Source organism: Hetaerina americana, unplaced genomic scaffold (assembly GCF_022747635.1).
Source record: "Hetaerina americana unplaced genomic scaffold, ioHetAmer1.1.p SCAF_41, whole genome shotgun sequence".
NCBI lineage: Eukaryota > Metazoa > Arthropoda > Insecta > Odonata > Calopterygidae > Hetaerina > Hetaerina americana.
In genome coordinates this window covers 1,654,805-1,677,904 of record NW_027286997.1, presented here as the reverse complement: position 1 = coordinate 1,677,904, position 23,100 = coordinate 1,654,805, and the positions used below count along the sequence as shown (strand labels likewise).

At 38.3% G+C, this 23,100-nt stretch overlaps 1 protein-coding gene across 1 annotated transcript in view; it reads left to right on the top strand.

Moving 5' to 3' along the window:
* The window catches only part of LOC139692778 (sodium- and chloride-dependent GABA transporter 1-like), an 82,578-nt gene extending 71,901 nt beyond the window's left edge, over positions 1-10,677 (top strand). The window contains exons 9-12 of the mRNA XM_071591058.1: positions 332-484; positions 983-1,186; positions 4,219-4,389; positions 7,353-10,677. Coding sequence (XP_071447159.1) covers positions 332-484; positions 983-1,186; positions 4,219-4,389; positions 7,353-7,487 — 663 coding nt within the window. The 3' untranslated portion in view covers positions 7,488-10,677. The remainder of the gene's footprint in view (positions 1-331; positions 485-982; positions 1,187-4,218; positions 4,390-7,352) is intronic.
* The last annotated feature ends 12,423 nt before the right edge of the window (positions 10,678-23,100 follow it).

The window sequence follows — 23,100 nt, the reverse complement described above, 5'->3', positions numbered from 1 at the left end:
AAGATTGCAATGATTCATGATCCTTGACAGTATATGTACGAATATCTTTGATTAATAAACCTAGTACATTTTTTGAAATATTTTTTTGCATGGAACACATAATTGTATTTTACATTGAATTGTATTGGGAAAAATAATTTGAATAACTAGTGTTTCCCATGAGTGAGTTTCTGGAATGAATTGTGCTCACTAATCCAGGTTCCACTGTGTATAGCAAAAAGAGTGATTACTGCGAAAGCCTTTACTCAATGATTGACTGATGGATATCTAACTTCCACTGGAGTATATAGTGTTAACATTTCCAAGTTAAATGATTTCTTGTCTTTCACAGATCCTGGGCATAGATAGTGAGTTCTGTATTGTGGAATCATTTGTGACTGGCATGGTAGACAATTGGCCTGAACTCCTTAGACCACACAGGAACAAGTTTACTTTTGGTATTTGCTGTTTAATGTTTTGCCTTGGAATACCAATGGTCACTCATGTAAGTACTCTGAAACAAAACTCTTCCATTGCTTATGTTCAAAGAGATTGTTTCTAGAATTTGGGCATTACAGACAATTTGATGTTTTCAATCGCTCATGAAATAGGTAAAAATTGCTTATTTGAAAATTTATTTCATTGGGCTCAGTTCTGAATGGTTAGTATTGTCTTTGGAGGCGTGAACCAAATCTGAGAGGTTAATGCCAAAAATAGTTTTTTTTTGGAGCCACCCATATATATCAATATGTGATTCAACATTCTAAAGAGAGCACTGGTCATCACTCTGGATTGCTGTCACAGCCACCATGCCACTGGAAGAATAAATTATACGTGTTGGAAACATGCAAGCATAAAGTTACCTAAAGTAGAACTTAAATAAATATCTGTCCATTTATTTAATGTGATGCCATTAATTATGTTGACATCTAGTTGGGGTTAAGAGGTAAACAAATTGAAGGTACGTAGTGAAAGCTGCAATTAACTCATTACATCCTTACAGGGAGGAGCGTATATTTTTCAACTGATGGACTTCTACTCGGCCAGTGGAATGTCTTTGCTATGGGTGTGCTTCTTCCAGACAATAGCGATATCTTGGATATTTGGAGCCAAGAAGTTTTGTGATTGTGTTCACCAAATGATGGGGATTCGTCCCAACTTCCTTTGGTACATATGTTGGGTAGTGTTTGCTCCAGCAGTGATGATGGTAAGTTGATGTCCATGGAATGCGAGAGCACACTGACAAAATGGGTTTCTGATATTACATTAGACCAAGTGATGCTATCATTAGGCATCAACTTTCAGGTGTTTTCTTGACAGTTCTTTACCGACTGGTGAGCCCAGTTTATTTCCCACTTAATGCCTCTCACAAAAATATTTCTTTTCTCTCGGTATACTACCTTGATCAAAAATTTCCCGGAATTTATTCAGAAAATTAAAAATACAAGTTTATTCATCTAAATCTATATTGTCCCCTTCAAAGTAATCCCCATCGACTGCAACGCACTTATGCCAGCGCTTGATCCAATCCTCGAAACATTTTTTATATTCGGTTTTCGGTATGTCCATCAGTGCTTCCTGCGATTTTTCCATTACTTCCTCTCGGCTGCTAAAACGCGTTCCCCGTAATGGTTTTTTAACTCGATTGAACAGAAAGAAGTCACAGGGAGCCAAATCAGGTGAATTCGGTGGCTGTTGGATGGTATTTGTTGCATTTTTCGTCAAAAAATTACGAATAATGATAGCACTGTGCGACGGTGCGTTATCATGGTGCAAATTCCACGAGTTGTCTGCCCACATTTCTGGTCTCTTTCGGCGAATTGCTTCACGCAAACGTCTCATAACGCCCAAATAATACTCTTTGTTTACTGTCTGGCCTTCTGGCAAAAATTCATGATGCACTACACCGTTGTAATCCATGAAAACCGTCAGCATTGCCTTCTTTTTTGACTGAAAACGACGTGGTTTTTTTGGTCTCGGCTCATTTGGTGAACGCCATTCACTTGCCTGATGTCTGGATTGCGTGTCGTACTCATAAACCCACGTCTCGTCTCCAGTAATGATCCTTTTGATGAATGTGGGATCGGATTCAGCCTCGCAAATCATGTCTTTTGCGACGTCAACACGGTCTCTTTTTTGCATGAAATTGAGGTCTTTTGGCACCAACTTTGCTGCTACACGACGGAAACCCAAATCATTAACCACAATGTCTTGGGCGGATCCATAGGCAATGTTCAAGTCCTCCGCTATTTCTCTGATGGTTAATTTGCGGTTATTGACCAACATTTCTTTTACTTTATCAATTTTTTCACCGACTTTCGATGTCGATGGTCTGCCACTGCGTTCATCATCTTCGATTGACTCACGACCACTTCTGAACCGCTCCTGCCACTGGTAAACGACCGTTTTTTTTTAGAGAATCGTTGCCGAAACACTTTTCCAACATTTCCAACGTCCGTGCACCACTAAATCCGTTTTTTACGCAAAATTTAATACAAGTTCGTTGTTGCAAATTTAAATCCATTTCTGCAATTGTAAAAAATCGCCAACACACACAGAGATAGATGTACTCTTGGCTACGTAACTTTTGCAAATGTCAAGTTATGACACTAAGATTTAAAGGGAATATCAACAACAGATGTACCAATTTAACAAAAAAAAACAGAACTCAAATCGGAACGATGGGAGCGCCACACGGTGGTTATTCCGGGAACTTTTTGATCAAGGTAGTATTTTTGAAATAAAAACTATTATTTACTGTTTGCATTGTCGACCAAGAGTGAACACATACGAGGGCGGTTCAATAAGTACCAGTGTTAGAAATGAAGAAACCATTTTTTCAAAAATATTTTTTTTATTTTTCAACATAGTCCCCTTTTAGAAAGATACACTTCTCCCAATGTTCCGGCCATTTTTTTAACCCTTCCAAAAAATAGGATTCGTCGAATTCCCCAAAATATGTCTCTGTCTCGGCGATTACTTCCTCGTTTGAGCTAAATTTTTTTCCCGCAAGCCATTTCTTCATGTTAGGGAATAAGAAAAAGTCGCAGGGAGCCAGATCGGGTGAATACGGGGGGTGCGGCAGCAATTCATAACGTAGTTCTTGCAGTTTGGCGGCGACAACTCCGGATCAGCTTGTTGTCCACCGTGAGCAATCGCGGCACCCATCGGGCCGACAATTTTTTCATCGCCAACTGATCATGTAAAATACTAATTGCTGTACTGGTCGATACACCCACGGCCTCTGCTACTTTCATTCGTCGATCAGCGAGAATCATGGCGTAGACTTTTTGAATGATTTCCTCGGTAACCACGTCTGCCGGGCGTCCTGGTGGCTCATCAAAAACAGATGTTCGCCCACGTTTAAATTCGTTGAACCAAATCTAACTGTGGTCATAGATGGTGAGGTGTCCCCATAAACAGCATCCAGCTTTGCTTTTATCTCCTCGCATTTCTTCCCATCCAAAAACAAAAAGCGAATTACCGAACGATACCGCTCTTTTTCCATGTTAGCGAAAATCACGAAACAAGTCTTACTTCAATGGCTGCCAAATCCAAACTAACCTTTAAATCACTCTGAAATTTGTTTGATAGATGGCAGCACATGATGATAACATAAACTTCCCTCAGGAACACCCTTTGCCATCAAACATGGGTACTTATTGAACCGCCCTTGTACTATAATAGTCATCTTTAATGACTTACCCTAAACTTATTAAAGCAAGCCATGGCATTAATAAAACTATTTCATGAGGGATATTCAGCATTTTTAATTTATGAGACTTTAGATTCTACGAAATTTAATGAAAAAATGCTCAGTGAATTCAAGTAGTTCTTCCGGGTGTCCCACCAGGTCAGGTTGCAGTACAACGACGTTTCGATAGCCGACTCTGCCATCTTCTTCAGGGTGAAGTTCAACTCTGCCATCGTCTTCAGGGTGAAGTTCAACTTCACCCTGAAGATGATGGCAGGGTCAGCTATCGAAACGTCGTTGTACAGCAACCTGACCCAGTGGGAAACCCGAGAGAACTTCTTGAATACCATACCCCGGGAAAACCTGAAATCCTTCATTGCTCAGTGAATGGTCATTTCCCTGAATATGACATGCATGATTAAATGAACGCTTGACGTGATTTTAAATGAAAATTGTAGGTTAGCTACCATTAAGGTTCTTTTTACTTGTACAACCACAAACTTTTGAAAGGAATTGAGTTTAACATAATTCCAATATCTTTTCAGTTCATTTTCTTCTTCTACTGTGTTCAGTACGAGCCAATCAAATATGGTAATACCTATGAATATCCTGTATGGGCTGAGGTTCTTGGAGTCGGAATGAGTGTGGCCTCAATGATTTGGATACCTGTATATGCAGTGTATTATGTCATTTCACAGCCAGGTTCAATCAAAGAGGTGAGTCAACCCATTGAAATGAAATGGATACAAATTATTTGCACCTATTCCATGAAAATATAATAATTATGTAAGGTATTTCTTGTGTCATATAAGCACCTCAATCTTCAAGGAAAAAAACCCTAGGGATTTCATGAGCATGATGGTATTTGACTCAATGTCATGATAGTGCCTTAATGGTGAAGTGAAGGTTCTTCACTGTGATTTGTGTGACCATTATGTGCTTTTTCACGTGCCTTACAAATATTCCAAAAGACAAGATTACCAGATAGGTCATGTCTCAAGGTACGAGGAACCATCAGCAATAGCACAGGAATGCATGAATCAAACCTAGGCAGGGACATATCAAAGGAAATGTGAAGGGTGTGGGGTTTTGCCCTTGCTCCAAGTTAAACAGAGCACATGAGTATTGGGAGAAGTGGTGAAGGAAAACACATGCTGCCAGCCAAGCGATGACCATTGAAGGAGGAGGCTAATAGTCATGACAACTTTTGTTTTTTTCATTTTCAGTCAGAACCTATTAGTCTTTAAAATTTCCACACCTGCTTACTTCACAAACCTTGGTCCCTTTTTTGCACAACTACAGGTGAAAATGGGCGGCCATCAACTGCAGCCCAAACATTTCTAGCACTTTGAGTTACATGGGCAGGAATGTAGATATTCTTGCTACTGCAGTTTGTGTTATCACTCATTCCACAAGCATCCCAGCGTCTATAGTGATCACGAATTTTTCTCAACTTGTGCTCAGACATATTATTAGTGATTTTTTTGTGCAAAGTTCAATGATATTGTTAGCATAGTCTTAATATTGACCCCTAAGAAAAATCGCTAAGAAGTATGCCATAAGAGAATAAAAATAAAAAATAATGGCAGAAATGAAAAGTCATTGAAAACCTGGGACAAGGTGTGATTGTGACTGATCTGGTATGCACATGCACAATTGGTCCACTTCAGCAATTGGAATTTTCCTCAAAAACAAGGACAAGACTATGGACATAGATGCTTCAAATAGAGTGGCAGGAGTATATACGCAACGGTTAGTTATTCTCGATAATGTTGCATGACTGCTTCTCAAATGGATTAACTAAAAGCAATTGAAATGCAACACAATTAAGGAGAACATTATTTGTGAGAAGGGGAAAGGGTGATTTTTGCTGACCTCATTAATAAGGTGTCAGGATCATCAAAGACCGAATGAGAAGATTCATCATCAAGGGCTTTGTGAGGCACGATCAAGCAGCAAGCTTGTAGATTCCGAGGTTTAGCAGTTACACATGTTTGTAATTGTGACGAGACGGTTTGGGAAGAAGATGCCAAAGGGAAAGAATTCTTCCTTGGGAATGTTGCTTTCAGAAAATTTTCTTCAACGGCGATCAAAGAAAGGCTTTGTTTTGTTCAACTATGAGGATACTTGTACGGTGTAACTAAACCATTTGTTATTCGTTAAATGCAGAAATCTCAAAGAGGAGAAAAAACCTTACTCATCATTTCATAAAAAATGGGGGTTGCCCAGAGCTAGCTGGTTGCATATAAAATTACTGCTTAGTTAAGGATTATGTATAATCCCCAACAATGGCATCATTGCAAACAACAACGTCATTTCATCCCCGCTGGCGTCAACCCAGTCTTCATTGCGGCTTCTCCTTTTCATTCTATGTTACACAGTTTTTTTTGTTTATTTTTTGCTATGCTCTGTAGTTACATAAATCATCATATGTTCCAATGTTTCGTCTGACTCATTTGTCTCGACTGGATCACCTTATGCACCAGTAGCCTCCAGTCCAACCGGGAATCTAGCTCTTGGAGTCCCTCTTCCAAACCAGAATCTGGAATGTAATTGCATAGTATCGCCTTCCTCTTGAGCACCATCCTGCACTTCACTTTCTGTTTCCCTCTTAGAAATCTTGTGCAATTCTAATATTCTGCGGACACATTAGAGGGCTCCTCTTCTGACTGTGAGCTGCCTTTACTAACACTTTCCTCTTCTTCATCAGACTCCAGCATTTTACTTATAAAATCATCAGGCAGTGTAGGTGGTATCTCAGCCATTCTATGCGTAGATAGCTTACTCAAAAGACTTAAAATTATGAACAATACAATGAAATTATGCACAACAAAATTCTATGAAAGAAGCAAATAAAGAGTACTAAAAATTATAAGCTACTAACTGACAGACAGTTATGAAAATGTCAAGCAATCACTGAAAGGAGGTATCCAAAACTCAACGCCATAAAAACTACACACTAATGGAAAATAGGATGACTGTGGGAAAGGTCAAAGAGCACATCCAGGGTGAGATCATTCAAGACCAGGATATCACAAGGGAGGAATACCTAGTGATGAATGGGTAACACATGCCATACAGAAGAAACAAAACTCAGAATTTATAAATCAATAAAATACGGAAACCACTGCTGGCCTATATTAAAGAAGTTTGTAGTTTTCTACCGAAGTAAGTCTGAGGAAAATTACCAACTCCTTTTATATGGACATCACACAACTGCACTAAGTGAAGCCTGAAAGTGTTAAGTACTTTCTACCAGCCTAATTTCCACTCAATATAAAAGAGGAAATCAAAGCAATTCTTAATGTTCATAGTATGTGCGCAACTATTTCCAAAAAAAAACAGCAAAGGAACACCGGAAAAAATGCGTTCATCCACCAAGACTACCCACCATAACTAAATCCACTTCTGTCATAAAGTGGTCGAGGGTAAGTGAAAGCAAAAGTGACGTAAGGGGTCCCTTTGTTTTGAAAATACCACGAGACTTGATGTAAGTAAAGAATTTCTATGCCGCTACCACTCACTAAACAAATTCAGCTAGATGCATTCTCCGAGGATGGAGGAATCGTTTAAGTGGCATGTCCAAAGACTCTCTCCCCAATTCCTCCCCATTAAAGAGGTTCAGCCAGCCCTTCCAAGGAGGCCACTTGTGGTTTATGCCTTATTTTCACCTTTGCAGAACTTCCTGAAAGGGCTGCAGCCAAGGATCAAGTCCAGGGCTAAAATCCCCAAAGGCGAGAAGTCTGCAGTCATCCCAATGTCTGAGAGCAGTGCTGGCCTCCTCTCCAAGAACAATTCTTTCCTCAACCAGTGAAATGCAGTAGGAGGAGGAAAATTCTTCGTATGATTAGATGGGGACTTGGGCACTCGTGACTGACTGGCTTCCCTTTGCCAGCTCATTTCCACCAATGATTGTTTCTTTCCAGGAGCAAGAAATGTAAAACTCAGAAGCCCATCAATCGTCCCTTTGTGTTGTCCTCGTGATGCCTAACATGGTCTATATTAGCCCATAAGCACTCAAGCTACGTGCTGAAAGCGAGTGAGGCCCAACGAGAACGTTCTTCCTCAAGAATTAAATTTTTTAGGTATGAAATGCTAGTAAGTTTGTCTCTCTTGAATGTAGCAATTCATGATGAAACAGCAAGGGTAATTGTCCTGTGATGAGACAGCACTCACAATAACCTTGCTTCCAAGAGGTTGTACTTCAAAGATTATTAATGTGAGTAAATAGATATCTCCACTGTGACAAAATAGATGATTCATTCAGAGTTAATGAGTGAGTGGGTGTTGTACTAATGGAAGGATTTTTTTAATGTCATCATGCCTATGTATTTGTTTTTCAAAAACAACTGCAATCATTTTGTACCAAAAATACTCATAAAATCACTTTAATTTTTAAGTGAAAAAAAGGGAAGCATTTTAATATTTTAAGATAAACTGAGTGAATAACATTTAAAATGAGAGACATTGTTGAATCAGAAACATAGTTTTTCCGTAAACTATTAAATACCATTGAAAATCTGTTATACAATGAAAAAAGAGGCCTACTAAGAAATGAATGCATTAAATGTTTTGGAAAAATTTCTTCAATCAAGAATAATTTAAAATCGTTTTCATTCAAACTCGCAATGTTTTCAAGATTATGTAAATATTTTTTATAAATTAATAGTGAAAATGCCACATCACTTAGCAAATAAAAATATATCTCCCCTAGCATGAATATGCTCCTGAGAACAGAAATCTGGTTGGCACAAAAAAAAAACAATTGATTGGCACATAACTCATGCAAATTTATCACTTTGTAGTAGTGCCTCTGTTATTTTTAGAAGAATGGCCTTTTTGTAAAAACAAAGTGAGCAAATGTAAATGAGAAAAATATATGAAAGAAGGATGCTATGCTATAACAACACACTAATAATAATACCCGTTAAGAAGTAAGATAGAAGGAATGTGATACACACCTAGTCCTTCCAATGTTGTTGTTTACGCTCGTAAAAGAAGTTTGAATCCAAATTAAACATGTTTGCTGTTAGACGTAACAATCACTGTGATTTCAAATTTTGCATAAAATAAATACTTTTTGTGTAATTAGCAACGTCGCTCAAATTCTAATTCATTGTATATGCTGAAAATAAAATTCCGTTTTTTAAAGATGATTGAAAATTTGCTAATAATAATACATAAGTGTCGTAAAAGAATCTGTTTCAAGGCTTAGACATCTGATTTGGCCAATTTAAGTTCATTTAAATCAGCAAATAATAACATTAAAATTACTATGAAAAACACATAAATGGACCTCAATAAATGAGGACGTTCTCTGTGATAGGTGCCCAAAACAAGGCCTCCTCTGTTTTTGGATACCACGTCAAAATAAATATACTTATGTTCACTGTGTTTTTGGTTTCTCATAGTAAAATCAAATCAATGATTGTGTGCATGTTATGACTTGAACAATATACATTAGCAACTGTTTTTACATCACTTGTTTACGTGGCAAATGTATTAAAAATACGAACAAGTGTACATTTTTGTGTCAACCAAAGAACCATTTTGAACTGAGATTACAGAGCATGGATTCAGCCTAAAAATATGACTACATAACCTTCTATGAAGAGTAAGAGTATTTTAAGGTAAAAAATACTGAAAAATTGGGAAAACTAACATTTTGCTCGAGGCTAATTTTTTTGTTGAAATGGAACCCTGCAAGTGTATTGTAATATTAGTTATGCATACGTTAAGAATCTACTTGGAAACAGTTATTATTTGAAGAGTCATTAGAAATTTTTTTTATGCACACACAAGCTAGAAAAATCCAAAAGTTTCAACTCAACATTCTGTATTAAACTTTAATGGAAATGATGATATTTTCTGTGATTAAGTGTTGAGTTGAAATAAAATGTACATGAATGCATTTGTTCTGGTCATAGCTCATTGGTTAAATAAGTATTTCAATGTAACAAAGGAAAATATTTTTTATGTTAATTCATGTTGTGTGTTTTGAAACAGCTAAGAATCCACGGCCCAACATTGTTTTGAAATAAATTTAGGAAAAAATTCTGAAGTGAAAAATTAAGTAAGAAAAAGTGAAAAACTCTGTTAAAGTTACAAACATAAGTTCCTGTTGAAAATGTTATGCAGTGTTGAATTTCATGTGATCTAATAACAAAACTTTTTTGAAAAACAATTTCTACATAAATTTTGTGGAAATGTTACAGCATAGTTATTATTTGCTCAAGTGCGTAAATAATCTTTCTATAACCTTTTCTGTGGTCAGCATTTTCTATAGTGAGATTATACAGTAACTTATTCCAAATGGTCCCTTTTATTGCATATCCTGAACACATTTGTACTGTTTTTGGTGAAAATATCTGAAAAGAGTCAGTCAGCATTTTTTATGCATGCATGTCATTTGAGATGAGGAAAAAAGATGACAATGCAGTTTTGAAAAATAAAGAGAATTCAGTTGCCATAAGGATTTCGGAGAGCAAACATTGAGTGTGTTTTCATATCAAGTTTCATTTGGAAAAGCACAAAAACATTGGTTACACATATTGCTTGTTTCTGCATTAATATTTCTTGTTATCAAAGATAAATATATATTTTTAATGAGTAAAATATTGACACAGATTTACCGGAAATATAAATACTTCAACAATATATTTGCTAGGATGTATGATCATGCTGGAAAATGACTGCATTCCTCAAGCTGATGATAATAAACATTCCAACATATACTTCTCTGTAAATATCTAACATTGAATCATCTGTGTAAGTTTCTTCTGTGAGGTATATATCATTTAAATCTAAGAAAGATCTCATCCTATTCAGAAAATTGAACATTATACATCGACCTTGGATAAAAATGCTCAATGTATTTATTTCACCATGTATACCTACATTTGTAAAAATGCTTTGTTTGGTTTCTCCTGAAGTATTAAGTTCACTTTTATACTCTTAAGAGCAGAGGCATTCGGATAAATTTGTCAGATGCATCTAAAATAAAAGTATACAAACAGTTGTGTGGTTTTCCTTATCAGGCATCATATTAAAAGTTAAAATATAAAACACCACATACTAACAGTTAACATTCCAAATGACTTCCAATCATGTAATTAGATCAGAGGTGGGGTACCTTTTTCCTGCCACTGGTATTTTAAATGTAGCCAGGTCACAATACAGGTAGAGAAGCCAAAGGTGGTTGACCTGGTGAAGCATGTGTTGTCCCTGTACTATATTTATTTATTTGCCTGAGGATCTGGGTACATTCATGTTCCTAGATATACGGCACGTCAAAGATCTTAACATAAAATACAATACATTGTTACATATACAGAAACTCATCAATAGTGTAGAATAAGTGTCGCATGAAAAAGTCCCTCACTTTGAATTTAAAGGTTGACATTTTTTCTATGCTCTTGATAACCAGAGGAAGGTTATTATACAATAAGAGTCCCATGTTATGGGGGGAAAAGTAGACTTGCAATTTCTGATGAAGTTCACATGTAGATGACTGCAGGTCCTGGTATAATGATTGTGAATGCTATTGTTAGTGGTATATAATGAGATATGGCGTTTAGCATAAACAATAGCACTTAGCATATACACACAGGGAAGAGGGAGAATACAAAGTTTTTTGAAAAGGGGGCGACATGGAGCTCTGAGGGGTGCATTGCACATTAGTCTTAGTATCCTCTTTTGGATTTTTAATAGAACATGAGCACAGGGTAATGGGCCCCAAAAAAGAATACTAAAAATTACGTGGGCATAAAACTCACCATAATAGATAGACATAAGCACTTCATTATTTACAGTTTGCCTGATAGAACGTACCAAATAGCACGCTGAACAGAGTTTTCGGCGTAAACTAGAAATATGGCTATCCCAGTTTAGTCTACTATCCAGGGTAAAACCCAGGAAGGAGGCATTCTTTCAGTTTCATTTCATTCAGGAGGAAGGAGACTCCTTGGAATAATCACATTGTCAAAAGACACTGAAATATCTGTCAGAGGCTTATTTTTGTTTAAAAGGTATATTAAATTTGTTTTATCCTTATCAATATGAAGAAAATTACGATCAAACCACACTTGCAAAAGGTGGATAGTATTGTTAGCACTTGATACGAGGCCGTTGATTGAAGAGGCAGACACTAAGACATTTGTGTCATCGGCATACAGGATGGGAAGTGTATTAGGTACAGAATTAAGCATCCTTGGGAGGTCATTTATGTATATGAGAAAAAACACTGGGCCAAGAACAGATCCCTGGGGAACGCCGCAGGATATTGTTTTTGCAGGCGATACATGAGATATTCCATCTTTCGTAACACTTACACTCTGTTGTTTAGATAAGATTTAATCCAATTATATGGAGTACCTCTTATGCCAGATTCTTGAAGTTTCAGCAATAACATATGGTGATTGACACAATCAAAGGCCTTGGAGAAATCAAATAATAAAACAAGAGATTCCAGTTTATTGTCTAGGTCAGACAATATTTTGTTTATACAATGGTAGGTAGCAGTGGTAGTGGACATGGACTTTCTAAATCCATGCTGGTAGGTTGATAACAGTTTGTGCGATTCCAGGTACGATATTAATTGAGAATAAAACACTAATTCAAAAATTTTACTGAATTGATTGAGTATAGATATTGGACGATAAGAACTCATGTGCTGTTTATTTCCTTTACCTTTATAAAGGGGGATGACTTTGGTGCTTTTAAGAGATGATGGAAACTGACCAAGCCTAAGAGATTCATTGACTAAGAATAATAGAGGGGGTTTAATGACATCAAAGGATATTTTAATGATGATAAAAGGAATGCCATCTGGACCAGAGGTGTACTTATTTCCCATTTTGTTTAAGATATTAGTTAATTCAATGTCAGAGCATGGGCGGAGAAATAGGGAATTACATTGGCTTGATGTTTGTCTATGAAAGCTTTGTTTAGTCACGTTGGGTGACTGGTGAGAAGTGAAAAAGTCATTAAAAGCCATGGCAATAGCAGAACTGTCCTCAAGTTCGTTACCTTGAGAGTCCAGTAACCTGAGATTGGGGGTTAATGATATAGGAAATTTTGACTCCTTGATAATTTTCCATATTTCTTTTGATCTATTTCCAGCATTAAATATTCTACGATCATTAAAAGTTCTTTTTGCATTATGAAGAAGACATTTGTAATTCTTTCTCATTGCCTTATATTCGAGAGGTTCAATAGGCATCGATCTGTTTTTGTAATGAAGAGCCATGTTTTTCATGACTCTGGATGCATACTGGATTTCATCAGTGACCCATGACTTTCTGCCCTTAGACAAAGACGAATTTTTAATTTTAACGGGTAATACAGGAAAACAAAAATCAAAATAGGATAAATATGTTGAGTAAAAACAATTAAAATCATCTTCAAAGGAGCTCATGGAGTAAACATTGGTCCAATCATGACACATAAGCTAATTGCGGAAAGCATTTACATTCTCATCAGAGAACTTTCTCCTGTAATTTGTTATAATCTTGTCAGAGGCATTAATGCAGAATGTGGAGAGTAATGGATAGTGGTCAGAGATATGGGATATTATAACCGCGGTTTTCACGAATCGATAATCAATATTTGTAAAAATATTATCAATGGCCGATGCAGAAGTAGAGCTGACCCTGGTGGGTTTGTCAGTAGTTACATTTAAGTTATACAGGGAAAGAACATCTAATAGTTCTGATTTTTCTTTGGTGCCATGAAGGAGGTCACAATTAAAGTCACCAGTGACAATCAGGAGGGGTTTATCAACTGAGTTATAAACATTGTTCAGCATGCTGGAAAATTTATCAATAAATACATTGAAATTACCACAGGGAGAGCGATATATAGTTAAGATAAAAAAACTTATATCACAGAAGTGGACAATAGTCACACTGGATTCGAAAACCTGTTCAACATATATGGGCCTAGTTCAACTATAACGGCCTAGTCTTTCCATAATAGTTTGCTTGTCCCTCAAAATTTACGTGGTTATTAATCACTGACTACAAATTTGTGTTGCAGTGAAAAAGGCTCCTGGATTTATTGACTTTTGAGACCAGCCTGCAGCAGTTCCCTCGGATGGACCAAACCAAATGATATCACAGGCCTTGTGCAATCTTTGGGCCAGATGCTCACAGCCTCTGATTTACACAAAGGAAAAGAGATTGCAATGGCTATCAAAATGGAAAAAAATCATTTCCATGGGTTTAAAAAAGAGTGAATTCTATCTGAGTATGTTAATAAAAATAATATATGTATTAACATCAACTAGGGCATTCACTGGCATTCATTCCCTACTCCCTGGAATTATTTGATAAATGGACTCCTCCAAAAGAACTGTTTGCATTACAAAGTTATGTAATATATGTTATTGTAACTGATGTGTAGCCTTAGGGACTAATTAAATATTGCCATCACATGTGTATGTAATGATGCAACCATAAACACAGTAATCAACCCTAAGGTTGGTTTGGTAGGTGATGGTAGAGTTCACCCAGTACTAAGCCCGACGGCATGTGAAATTCACACATCAGGGTAGGGGGGCCGGTTCCTTTCCCTGTGCTGGCCGGTTATGGTTTCCCAGGAAGACCTGGTTCCTGAAAAATCACATAGCTTGGGTGGAGCTGCAGGTGCCCTAGGAGGCTTGCCCAAGAATTGAACCTGGGCCCTCCGGTCAGCAGTCCAACACACTACCCCTGGACTACTGCGACCCACCATTGAAGCAACGTAGGAGTATATATACACACACATACATGTGTGTGGGTACATATAAACACATGCATAAATAGGGGAGGAGCACCACTTGACAAATACCTTGCAAAGAGAGTAATTTGCATAAAAATCAAATATATATTCACTAAAAATGATGAATTGCTTGTGCTAGCATCTTAACACCATTAGTGATCACATATTTTTCCAAACTTGAGTTAAAGTATATGATTTCTGATTTTTTTAGGGCAAAGTTTAATAATTCAAGAAGTTCTCTCGGGTTTCCCACCGGGTCAGGTTGCAGTACACCGTTTCGAAGGCTGACTCTGCCATCGTCTTCAGGGTGAAGTCAAATAACGAAAGTTTAATAATATTTAGTGAATAGTTTTAAAAATATCCCTAAAGGAAAAGCCATAAGAAGACAGCCAAGAGAGAATAAAAATAACCTTAGAAATGAAAAGTAAAATCATTGAAAAGCGAGAACAAAGCGTGAGCACATACAATCGGTCCCCATCAGTGACCTTCACTATCTTCAAGGACAAAATTATGGAGATTGACACTTCAAATGGAGTGACAGGAATATATAAGCAGCGGTTACATGTTCCCAATGATGTAGAAGAGTTGCTTTTCATACAGATATACGAAAAGCAATTACAAGTGATACTACTAACGTGAATATCATTTGTGAGAAGATGAAGCAACCTTCACTGACCTTGTAAAAAAAGATACCAGGATCATTAGCGGCTGAAGAAGTACGTATTTCAGGAAAGCCATGCATTGTTCCAGAATTTTGAGAGAAGAATCATCATTCAAGGTGTTTATCTCCATGATGATGATGCAAGCTCCAACTCAAATCCAGCAATGTCATTCATCTGTGACTTCAGGAAGCTTGTAGATTCTGAGGGTTACGTATCTGCTTCAACATATAATCAATTGTGACGAGATGCGTCTCTTCTGGAAGATGATGCCAAAGCAAACCTATTTATGTACACAAACCAGCAAAGGATGATGCATTGCATGGCCACAAGTCAATGAAAGGTATCTCATGCTGAAATATTTTGCCAATTGAAGTGACAATTTAAATATTAAACCCCTACTTGCTTACCATTGAGAAACTCCTAGATCCCTGAAGAATTGTTTAGTCCCCAAGCAGGCTGAATACGATGTAGACATCATGAAAAACTGTTGTATCGTACCTTTCATGCGAAACTTGTAGCATGCAGTGGCTATGCATGCTGGAAATGTATTTATTAATAATGCTAAGTCGTATTTTCATAAAATTTTGAAGCGTCAGCAAAACAAAAGTCTCCTGGCAGCTTTCTAGGTAAATATAGGTAATTAGTAATGTATTACAAATAATAGACAAATTATTTTGATTTTTTTCTGGTTTACATATCGAGTTCGCATTCCAGGTTGGTCCATTCTACAAAAGAAGAAAAGATGAACATGATCCTAAGCAATGAATACATAATTTTCTTTGATTAAACCTTGCACGTAATTTTTTCCACAAGTAATGAGTTATCATATTTTACATTGATTGATATGCAAATAATTCTTTCACTAAATGAGTATTTCGCTTTACAAGAGAGATCGCAAAACAAATTAGACTAGTTGCATGATGTTCCACTCTATCAGGTGCACTTGAAAATTAATGGGTTGAAAAAAGCTGATGGTATTCAGCAACATAAAGATTTTTTTTTTAAAGGTATTCTACCGGTTAAGGTAGGTTTTTGGATGGACACAGCTACTAAATAAAACATTTTGTGACTCCTAACAAAACACAAAATCCATCATCCTACTCTATATCAGGTCCCTCTTCATCTCCGAGTACTTTCTTCTTCCCTTCATCCCGTCCAACATCCCTATCCTGTTCCTTCCCTTTCCTCTTTTGCCCAACATTCTACCCTCTATCACAGTCTTCAACATCCCACTGCCGGTCAACACCCCCTTCATCCACTTTTCCTGCCTCCGTAGGATTTCTCCCAACAAACCCCTCCCTTCGCCCACCACACCAAGTACTTCCTCATTTGTTTTCTTCTCTGTCCATCTCACCTTCTCCATTCTTCTCCACACCCACATTTCAAAAGCCTCCAATCTACGTCTATCCTCCTGCTTCAATGACCACGTTTCCGCACCGTACATAGCTACGCTCCATATCAAAGTTTTTACGAGTCTTTTCTTAACATCCTTACTCAAAGTCCCTGTCATCAACTCCCTCCTCCTTGTGAAAGCCTCTTTGCCTAGCGCAATTCTTCTCCTTACGTCCCTACTACTTTGACCGTGTTGGTCCAAGACACTACCGAGATACGTAAACTGTTCTACCTGCTCTAATTTTTGCCCTCCTATTTTAATGTTAAGCTTAGCCTTTTTCTTTCTAGAAAATCGCATAACCTTTGTTTTATTAACATTGATTTACATCCCATACCTGTCGCACTGAATTTCCAATTCACTCAGCAATGCTTGCAGCCCCTTGGCTGACTGACAAACTAAAGCTTGGTCATCAGCAAACCTAACTGATTTTACCAATTCCCCGCCCACTTTCATTCCTACCTCGAGTTCTTCCCATGCCTCTTTGATCATTTCCTCTGCATACAGGTTGAACAGCAACGGTGATAATGGGCAACCCTGCCTTACACCCCTTCCTAACACTGCCCATCCTGACTCCCCGTTTCCCACCCGCACCTGAGCAGTCTGAGACATGTGCAGGTTGCGGATTAGCCTCCTTTCCCTCCAATCTATTCCTATTTTCTGCAATATACTCATTAGTTTTTCCCAGTTCACTCTATCAAAAGCTTTTTCGAAATCTACAAAACAGGCATATACCTCCTGGTTGTGTTCTATATTCCTCTCGATTAATAATCTCATTACTGCAATGGCATCACACATATCTCTCCCCTTCCTAAACCCAAACTGATCATCCCATAAGTAATCATTTGCCCTACTCTCTATCCTTTTGTTTATGATCCTAAGAACAACTTTAGCTGCGTTGGATTTGAAACTTCTCGTCCTGTAGTCCTCACATGATGTAGCCTTTAACTTTTTCGGAATAGGAACTAAAACTGATCTCACAAAGTCTTCCGGCGAGATTCCCTCCTCATAAATACTACGGATCAGCCCACATAGCCTTTTCCTCCCACATTTTCCTAGGCATTTTATAAGTTCCACAGGAATGTTATCTACCCCCACGGCCTTATTTAGTTTAATCTCCCTTAATGCCCTTCTTATCTCATTCTCTAGTATGCCTGTACCTAAGCTGTCTTCCTCTACGTCATTTTCTTTTTCAACATCTAACTTTGTTGGTCTGAGTGCTTTACTATACAGTTCTTCTATATACTCCTTCCATCTCTCTTGGATCTTTCCTGCGTCAACTATTACCTTACCCGCCTTATCTACATAGAGATTATCACTCGTAAAACAAAAAAAATGTACACCATAACTTCATATTCATCTCTTAAAAATTTGTTGACCCAATGAGTGTACCATGGGAACAGTGTCAGTGAGGCTAATTCATAAATAACACACTTAAAGAGCAATGCAATAAAAAATTTGAACTAGGAAGCAAGGATCAGGGTGAGGAGAAAGTTCAGCCGCATAGCCATGGGCTTGAATCTAGGTTGGGCAATCTCATACCCTGAGGATAAATTTTCAGCATCAAAAATTAATTTAATTATCTAATCCTTAGATGACCCCTTTTGTCTCTGATTTTTGTACCTCATTCCTTCATTACTGATTACGTATCGTACTCCTGAAATTGACATAAATAGCCCACGGGGATTGGGATGGTGCTGCAGCTAGCATGCTGGCTTCCCACCCAGAGGGCCTGGGTTCGACCCTGGAGGCAGCAGATATTTTCCAGTGATATCCCTACAATGAAGGTGCTTTGTGGAGGGCACTTTGAGTGGGTACACCGTCCATCTGTCGAATGGGACGTAATGACCTCAACTTGTCGGTTGCCTCCCTCACAACTACTACTAATACCCTTCGATACACCAAAAAGGTGTGTGGCAGGGGGTGCATGCACCAGATGGGAATGGCAGGTGATAAGGGAGAGAAGGGGAAAAGGAAATACATTTAGTAAAAGATCAATGAAATAACATGCAAATTTATACGCAAGCTGGAGGAAGGGTTAATGCACTTAATAAATTAGTTATTAGTCAAATGAAAAAAGGGAAACCACATCAGGCCTCTGTCATAACAAGAGAGGTTAGGTAGAATTGAAAACTAGGAAGGGGAAATTCTACTAACACAAGAACATGCAACTCATGGTCTCCACCCCTGAAGACACAGGTAGGGAATGCGACGCACTGCTGCTGAAGGCAGGCAGCGGAAGCGTCGTGTCCCCCAAAAAACAGAGAGACACGAGGGATGCAAGGAGGAGCTTGAGAACAAAGAAGGCAGGCAACTACAGTCGTCATTAAATGGCAATCCCATACGGGAAGGGGTTTGACAACAAGATACTCAAAGATTAGTGAAAGTCCATTCATTTGGGTAAAACTAATTAGGCGCTACACACTGTGGGTGGCAAGTGGGATTTTTACTACCCCTAACCCTACAGTTGCTATCCCTTATTGCCCATGGGAAGGAGTCCTTGGGTCTGCTAGTTCTGGCATCTATTTCCTGAATTTTATATTCATGATCGAAGCGACCAATGAACATTGGAGTGCGAATAATTTGCAAGACCTTGGCCCTGAAACATACTGCTCTGAATGTACGAGGTCTGTTCAAAAAGTAGAACGCCTCTTGTTTTTTTTTTGTCAAAAATTATTTATTTATTCATGAATGTCTATTTTGTCCCCTTCAAAGTAATCCCCATTAGATATTATACACTTGTGCCAACATTTTTCCCAAACCTCGAAGCACTTCAAAAAATCATTATTTGTGATCTTGTTCAGCTCCTCCGTCGATGCAGTCTTTATCTCGTCAATTGTAGCATAGCGTCGTCCTTTCATGGGCCTCTTCAGTTCCGGGAACAAGAAAAGGTCACATATTTCCTCTTTCTATCTCTCGCTTAATATTCTCTAATTTCCCTGTCCTCAACATTGTCCTAACATTCCACATTCCTATTCTAACTAAATTGGTCTTCGTCTTCTGCATCTTCTGTCCGGCTGCTGTCAGTTTTCTTCTGCAAGGATTTCGTGAGATGACGACTGTGGAAACCTTCTCTCCCGCTGCCGGGCACGATGCACGGCCGATTGGGCTGAGTCCTGTAGTTGCCACGACCATATAATGTCTTGGGAATAGTAATTGAGGTGATTTCCCATGGCTGACAGTAGATGCACCCTACATTTTCCAAGATTCCGGAAACGACCAGAATCTGCACCACTATCTACAGGGCCTCATACGACGTGGTATCCTGTGCCGCCAAAAGCTGACCTGAACCGTCCGTGCAGTACTCATCACGAAATAATCAGGCAGGTGCCATTTGATTCACAATCTCTCCCAATGGACTTTATTCTATCACAAACCAACCTTCCAAAAGCGTCATGCTGCCAATGTGCTGACCCCCATCCCCACCAGTTCATACTTCACCAATACATTCTTTCAATTGAAAATAAATAAGAAATATAAAACTTTTTATGGCATTTACAGGTGTACATATGCATATTGTATGCGAACAAACAATACTTTTTCCTTTCCCTGTCTACCAATGGGACATTGCGTGGTGCCAGCTATCACGCCACAGCAATGGGCACGAGCGGCAATGTGTGAAGTGTGTCCTCCTCTCTTCTCCCTTAACTCGACCACTGGCTTTCCTCATTTTGGATGCCGGCAATACCCAAAAAGCACACAATGTGATCAACTTTTTAACTGGTGACCTAGGAATTACCTTAAATATTCGCAAATGTGTTCTACAGCCTGTGCAATAACTTTCTTACCAGGGTGTCATCATGGACACTCAGCAATGCAAACGGGCTAAACCCAGCGGCCCTTGTACGTTTATATTCGCCCTTTCTTCTGATTCCTCAACTAAGAGCTGTGGATATTCCCAAAGTTGCGGGTTACCTGACATGAATTTGTTGGATTCTCAGCCGTCCAACGTTTTTGGTGGCTCAAGCCCAGCAAAGAAACATAGAATGGATCACTAAGGTCTGGGAGCAACAACTCTTCCAACAACATTGTGTGCTAACAGGGTTCACCATTTATTATGCGATCTACTCTGATGCCATGCCATGGCAATGGGCGGTAGTCTGCCCCAGATTAGCCATCGAACACGCCGACACCTTCAAGCAAGAACTTCCAATATTTCAGGCGGAGCCCACTGCTGCATTACTTGGTAATGTTTCGCTATACCAATGGTTACACCAATCGCGCAACCATTTCTACGTACATTGACAACCAGGCCATTCTTGGCATGCTGCAGAAGAGGCCTGCTCCTTGCAGACCCTGCTTTTATGGAATTGTGCATGAATTATTTGCAAATATAGAAACTGTCACAAACTGAGACCTGGCAGTACGTCCCCTCGGCAGCCAATTTAGCCGACTGTCCATCTCGGACTGTCCTGCCCCTCTAAATATGCTTTGGTCAACCACCTAAGGTATACATATATAGTGTGGTATGCAGCTGAGTCTTTGGTTGCAGAATTCGGTTGCCCGAGGTGATGTGCCTCCATGTCTCACGGGGGTCAGAGCGTAAACCGTGACTTTTCAGCTTTTCATTGCACTTTATTATGGAATTAAGTCGGCAAATTTTTATTAGAGGTAATATTCAATGTTTCACGCTTTAATTGGCATTTTTTCCATGATTTTATATCAATAAATACATTTCCATTGAGTACCAAAATGCTCGACATGTTAATGCATAAACTTAATTAAAAATGGATCTTGTCGATCCGGCAGTATTTGAATGCAGTAACTTTGGTGTACGATTATGCAAACATGCACTTCAATAGCCTGTTTGCACACCTGTGTATTTTCAGTACCAGGTCACTCATTTAAAAAGAGCACTTCATTGCTTGCCTGCTAGACTCAAAAATAACATGTAGCACAAAATACTTCTCCTTGCTGAGAACTGCCCGGCCATTTGAAAGAAATCAATCCAGAAATGTCACCCTTGAATTTCTCTAGATGGGTCAAGGAGAATGAAAGTTACCAGGTATAAGTACCAAAACTCACCATTCACAATTACTTGGGCCAAGTGATGCAACCCAAGAAATAAAATGAAAAGAAAATTTGGCAATATACCCGGGCAGATAGGGAAGGGTTCCAGGAATTTTTAAGGGGCAAGTTTTCTGAATGGGCAGCTAGTGGAGCGACCGTGGAGAAAATATGGGAAACATTCAAAGAAATAATTCTTGAAGGGCAAATGAAGTATGTTCCCATAAAAAATTTGAAACAGAACACGGATCCGGAGTACTACAAAAATCCATAAAAAAACTAAAGATAGCGGGAAGAAAGGCACACAGATTAAAGAATGAAAGTACAGAAATGTCACACCATTACAGGACCTTGGTCCGGAACCTAAATAGGGAAAAGAAGGAGGCAAAGGAAAAATTTCTTATCAATGCAATTTCGAAAGACAACGCAACGAAATTTTATAGATACATGAGAACAAGGAAAGATAACAGGGAACGCGTGACTATATTAAAAACCAAGGAAAATGGTATTGTAACAGACACTGTAGAAATAGCAAATATGTTCAACTCCTGCTTTACGGATGTTTTTTGGGGAATAGAAAACAAAAAGGAAAATAAGGCTTGCCTAAATTGCTCAGAAACGACAGAGAACTTCATCAGCATAACAGCACCAAATAGCTCACTGCCCTCAACAAACGGTATTATCTTGGAGGACTCATATTTTGTGAAAAAAATAAGGAAGATGAGGAAAAATAAGTCAGTGGGACTGGATAATATCTCAATTGACATTCTAAAACTGGGTGATACCGCAATAGCTATGTACCTGAGTCATCTATTTAAAGTAACTTTAAATAATGATGCCTTGCCCAATGATTGGAAAAAAGCAAATATTACACTAATTTTCAAGAAAGGGGATAAAACAATAGCCAACAATTATAGACCGGTAAGCATAACCTCAGTTGTTTGCAAAATAATGGAAAAAAGAATTGCTGACTACATTCGGGAATGGTGGGCAAGAGATAGATGGCTATTCAAACACCAACATGGGTTTAGAACGGGATACTCGTGTGAAACGCAGCTTTTGGGATTAAGTCAATACATCGGCGACGCAATAGATGAAGGAAAGGAAGTGGATGCAGTAATTGTTGATTTTTCGGCAGCTTTTGACCGAGTGCCTCACGATAAATTATTGTTAAAGTTGGATTCGTTACCATTGGACTTGAGGGTAAAACAATGGATAAAAAATTTTCTCAGAGGCAGAACTCAAAAAGTAAAATTAGGGGATACATTTTCAAATGAGGCGAGCGTACTAGCAGGAGTTCCACAAGGTAGTGTTCTAGGGCCATTACTCTTCCTAATTTACGTAAACGATCTACCAAACAATTTACATTCTCAAATAAGACTCTTTGCTGATGACTGCATTATATACAGACGGATAGAACATGTCAATGACCACGTAATATTACAAAATGACATCGATCACCTTGGTGACTGGGTTACAAATAATAATATGGGCATTAATATAAGTAAAAGTAAGCATATAAAATTTTCAAATAAAAAGAATGCAGAAAAGGAAATTTACACCCTCTTTGGAGAAAGAATCCCATGTACTAGTCAATGCAAATATTTAGG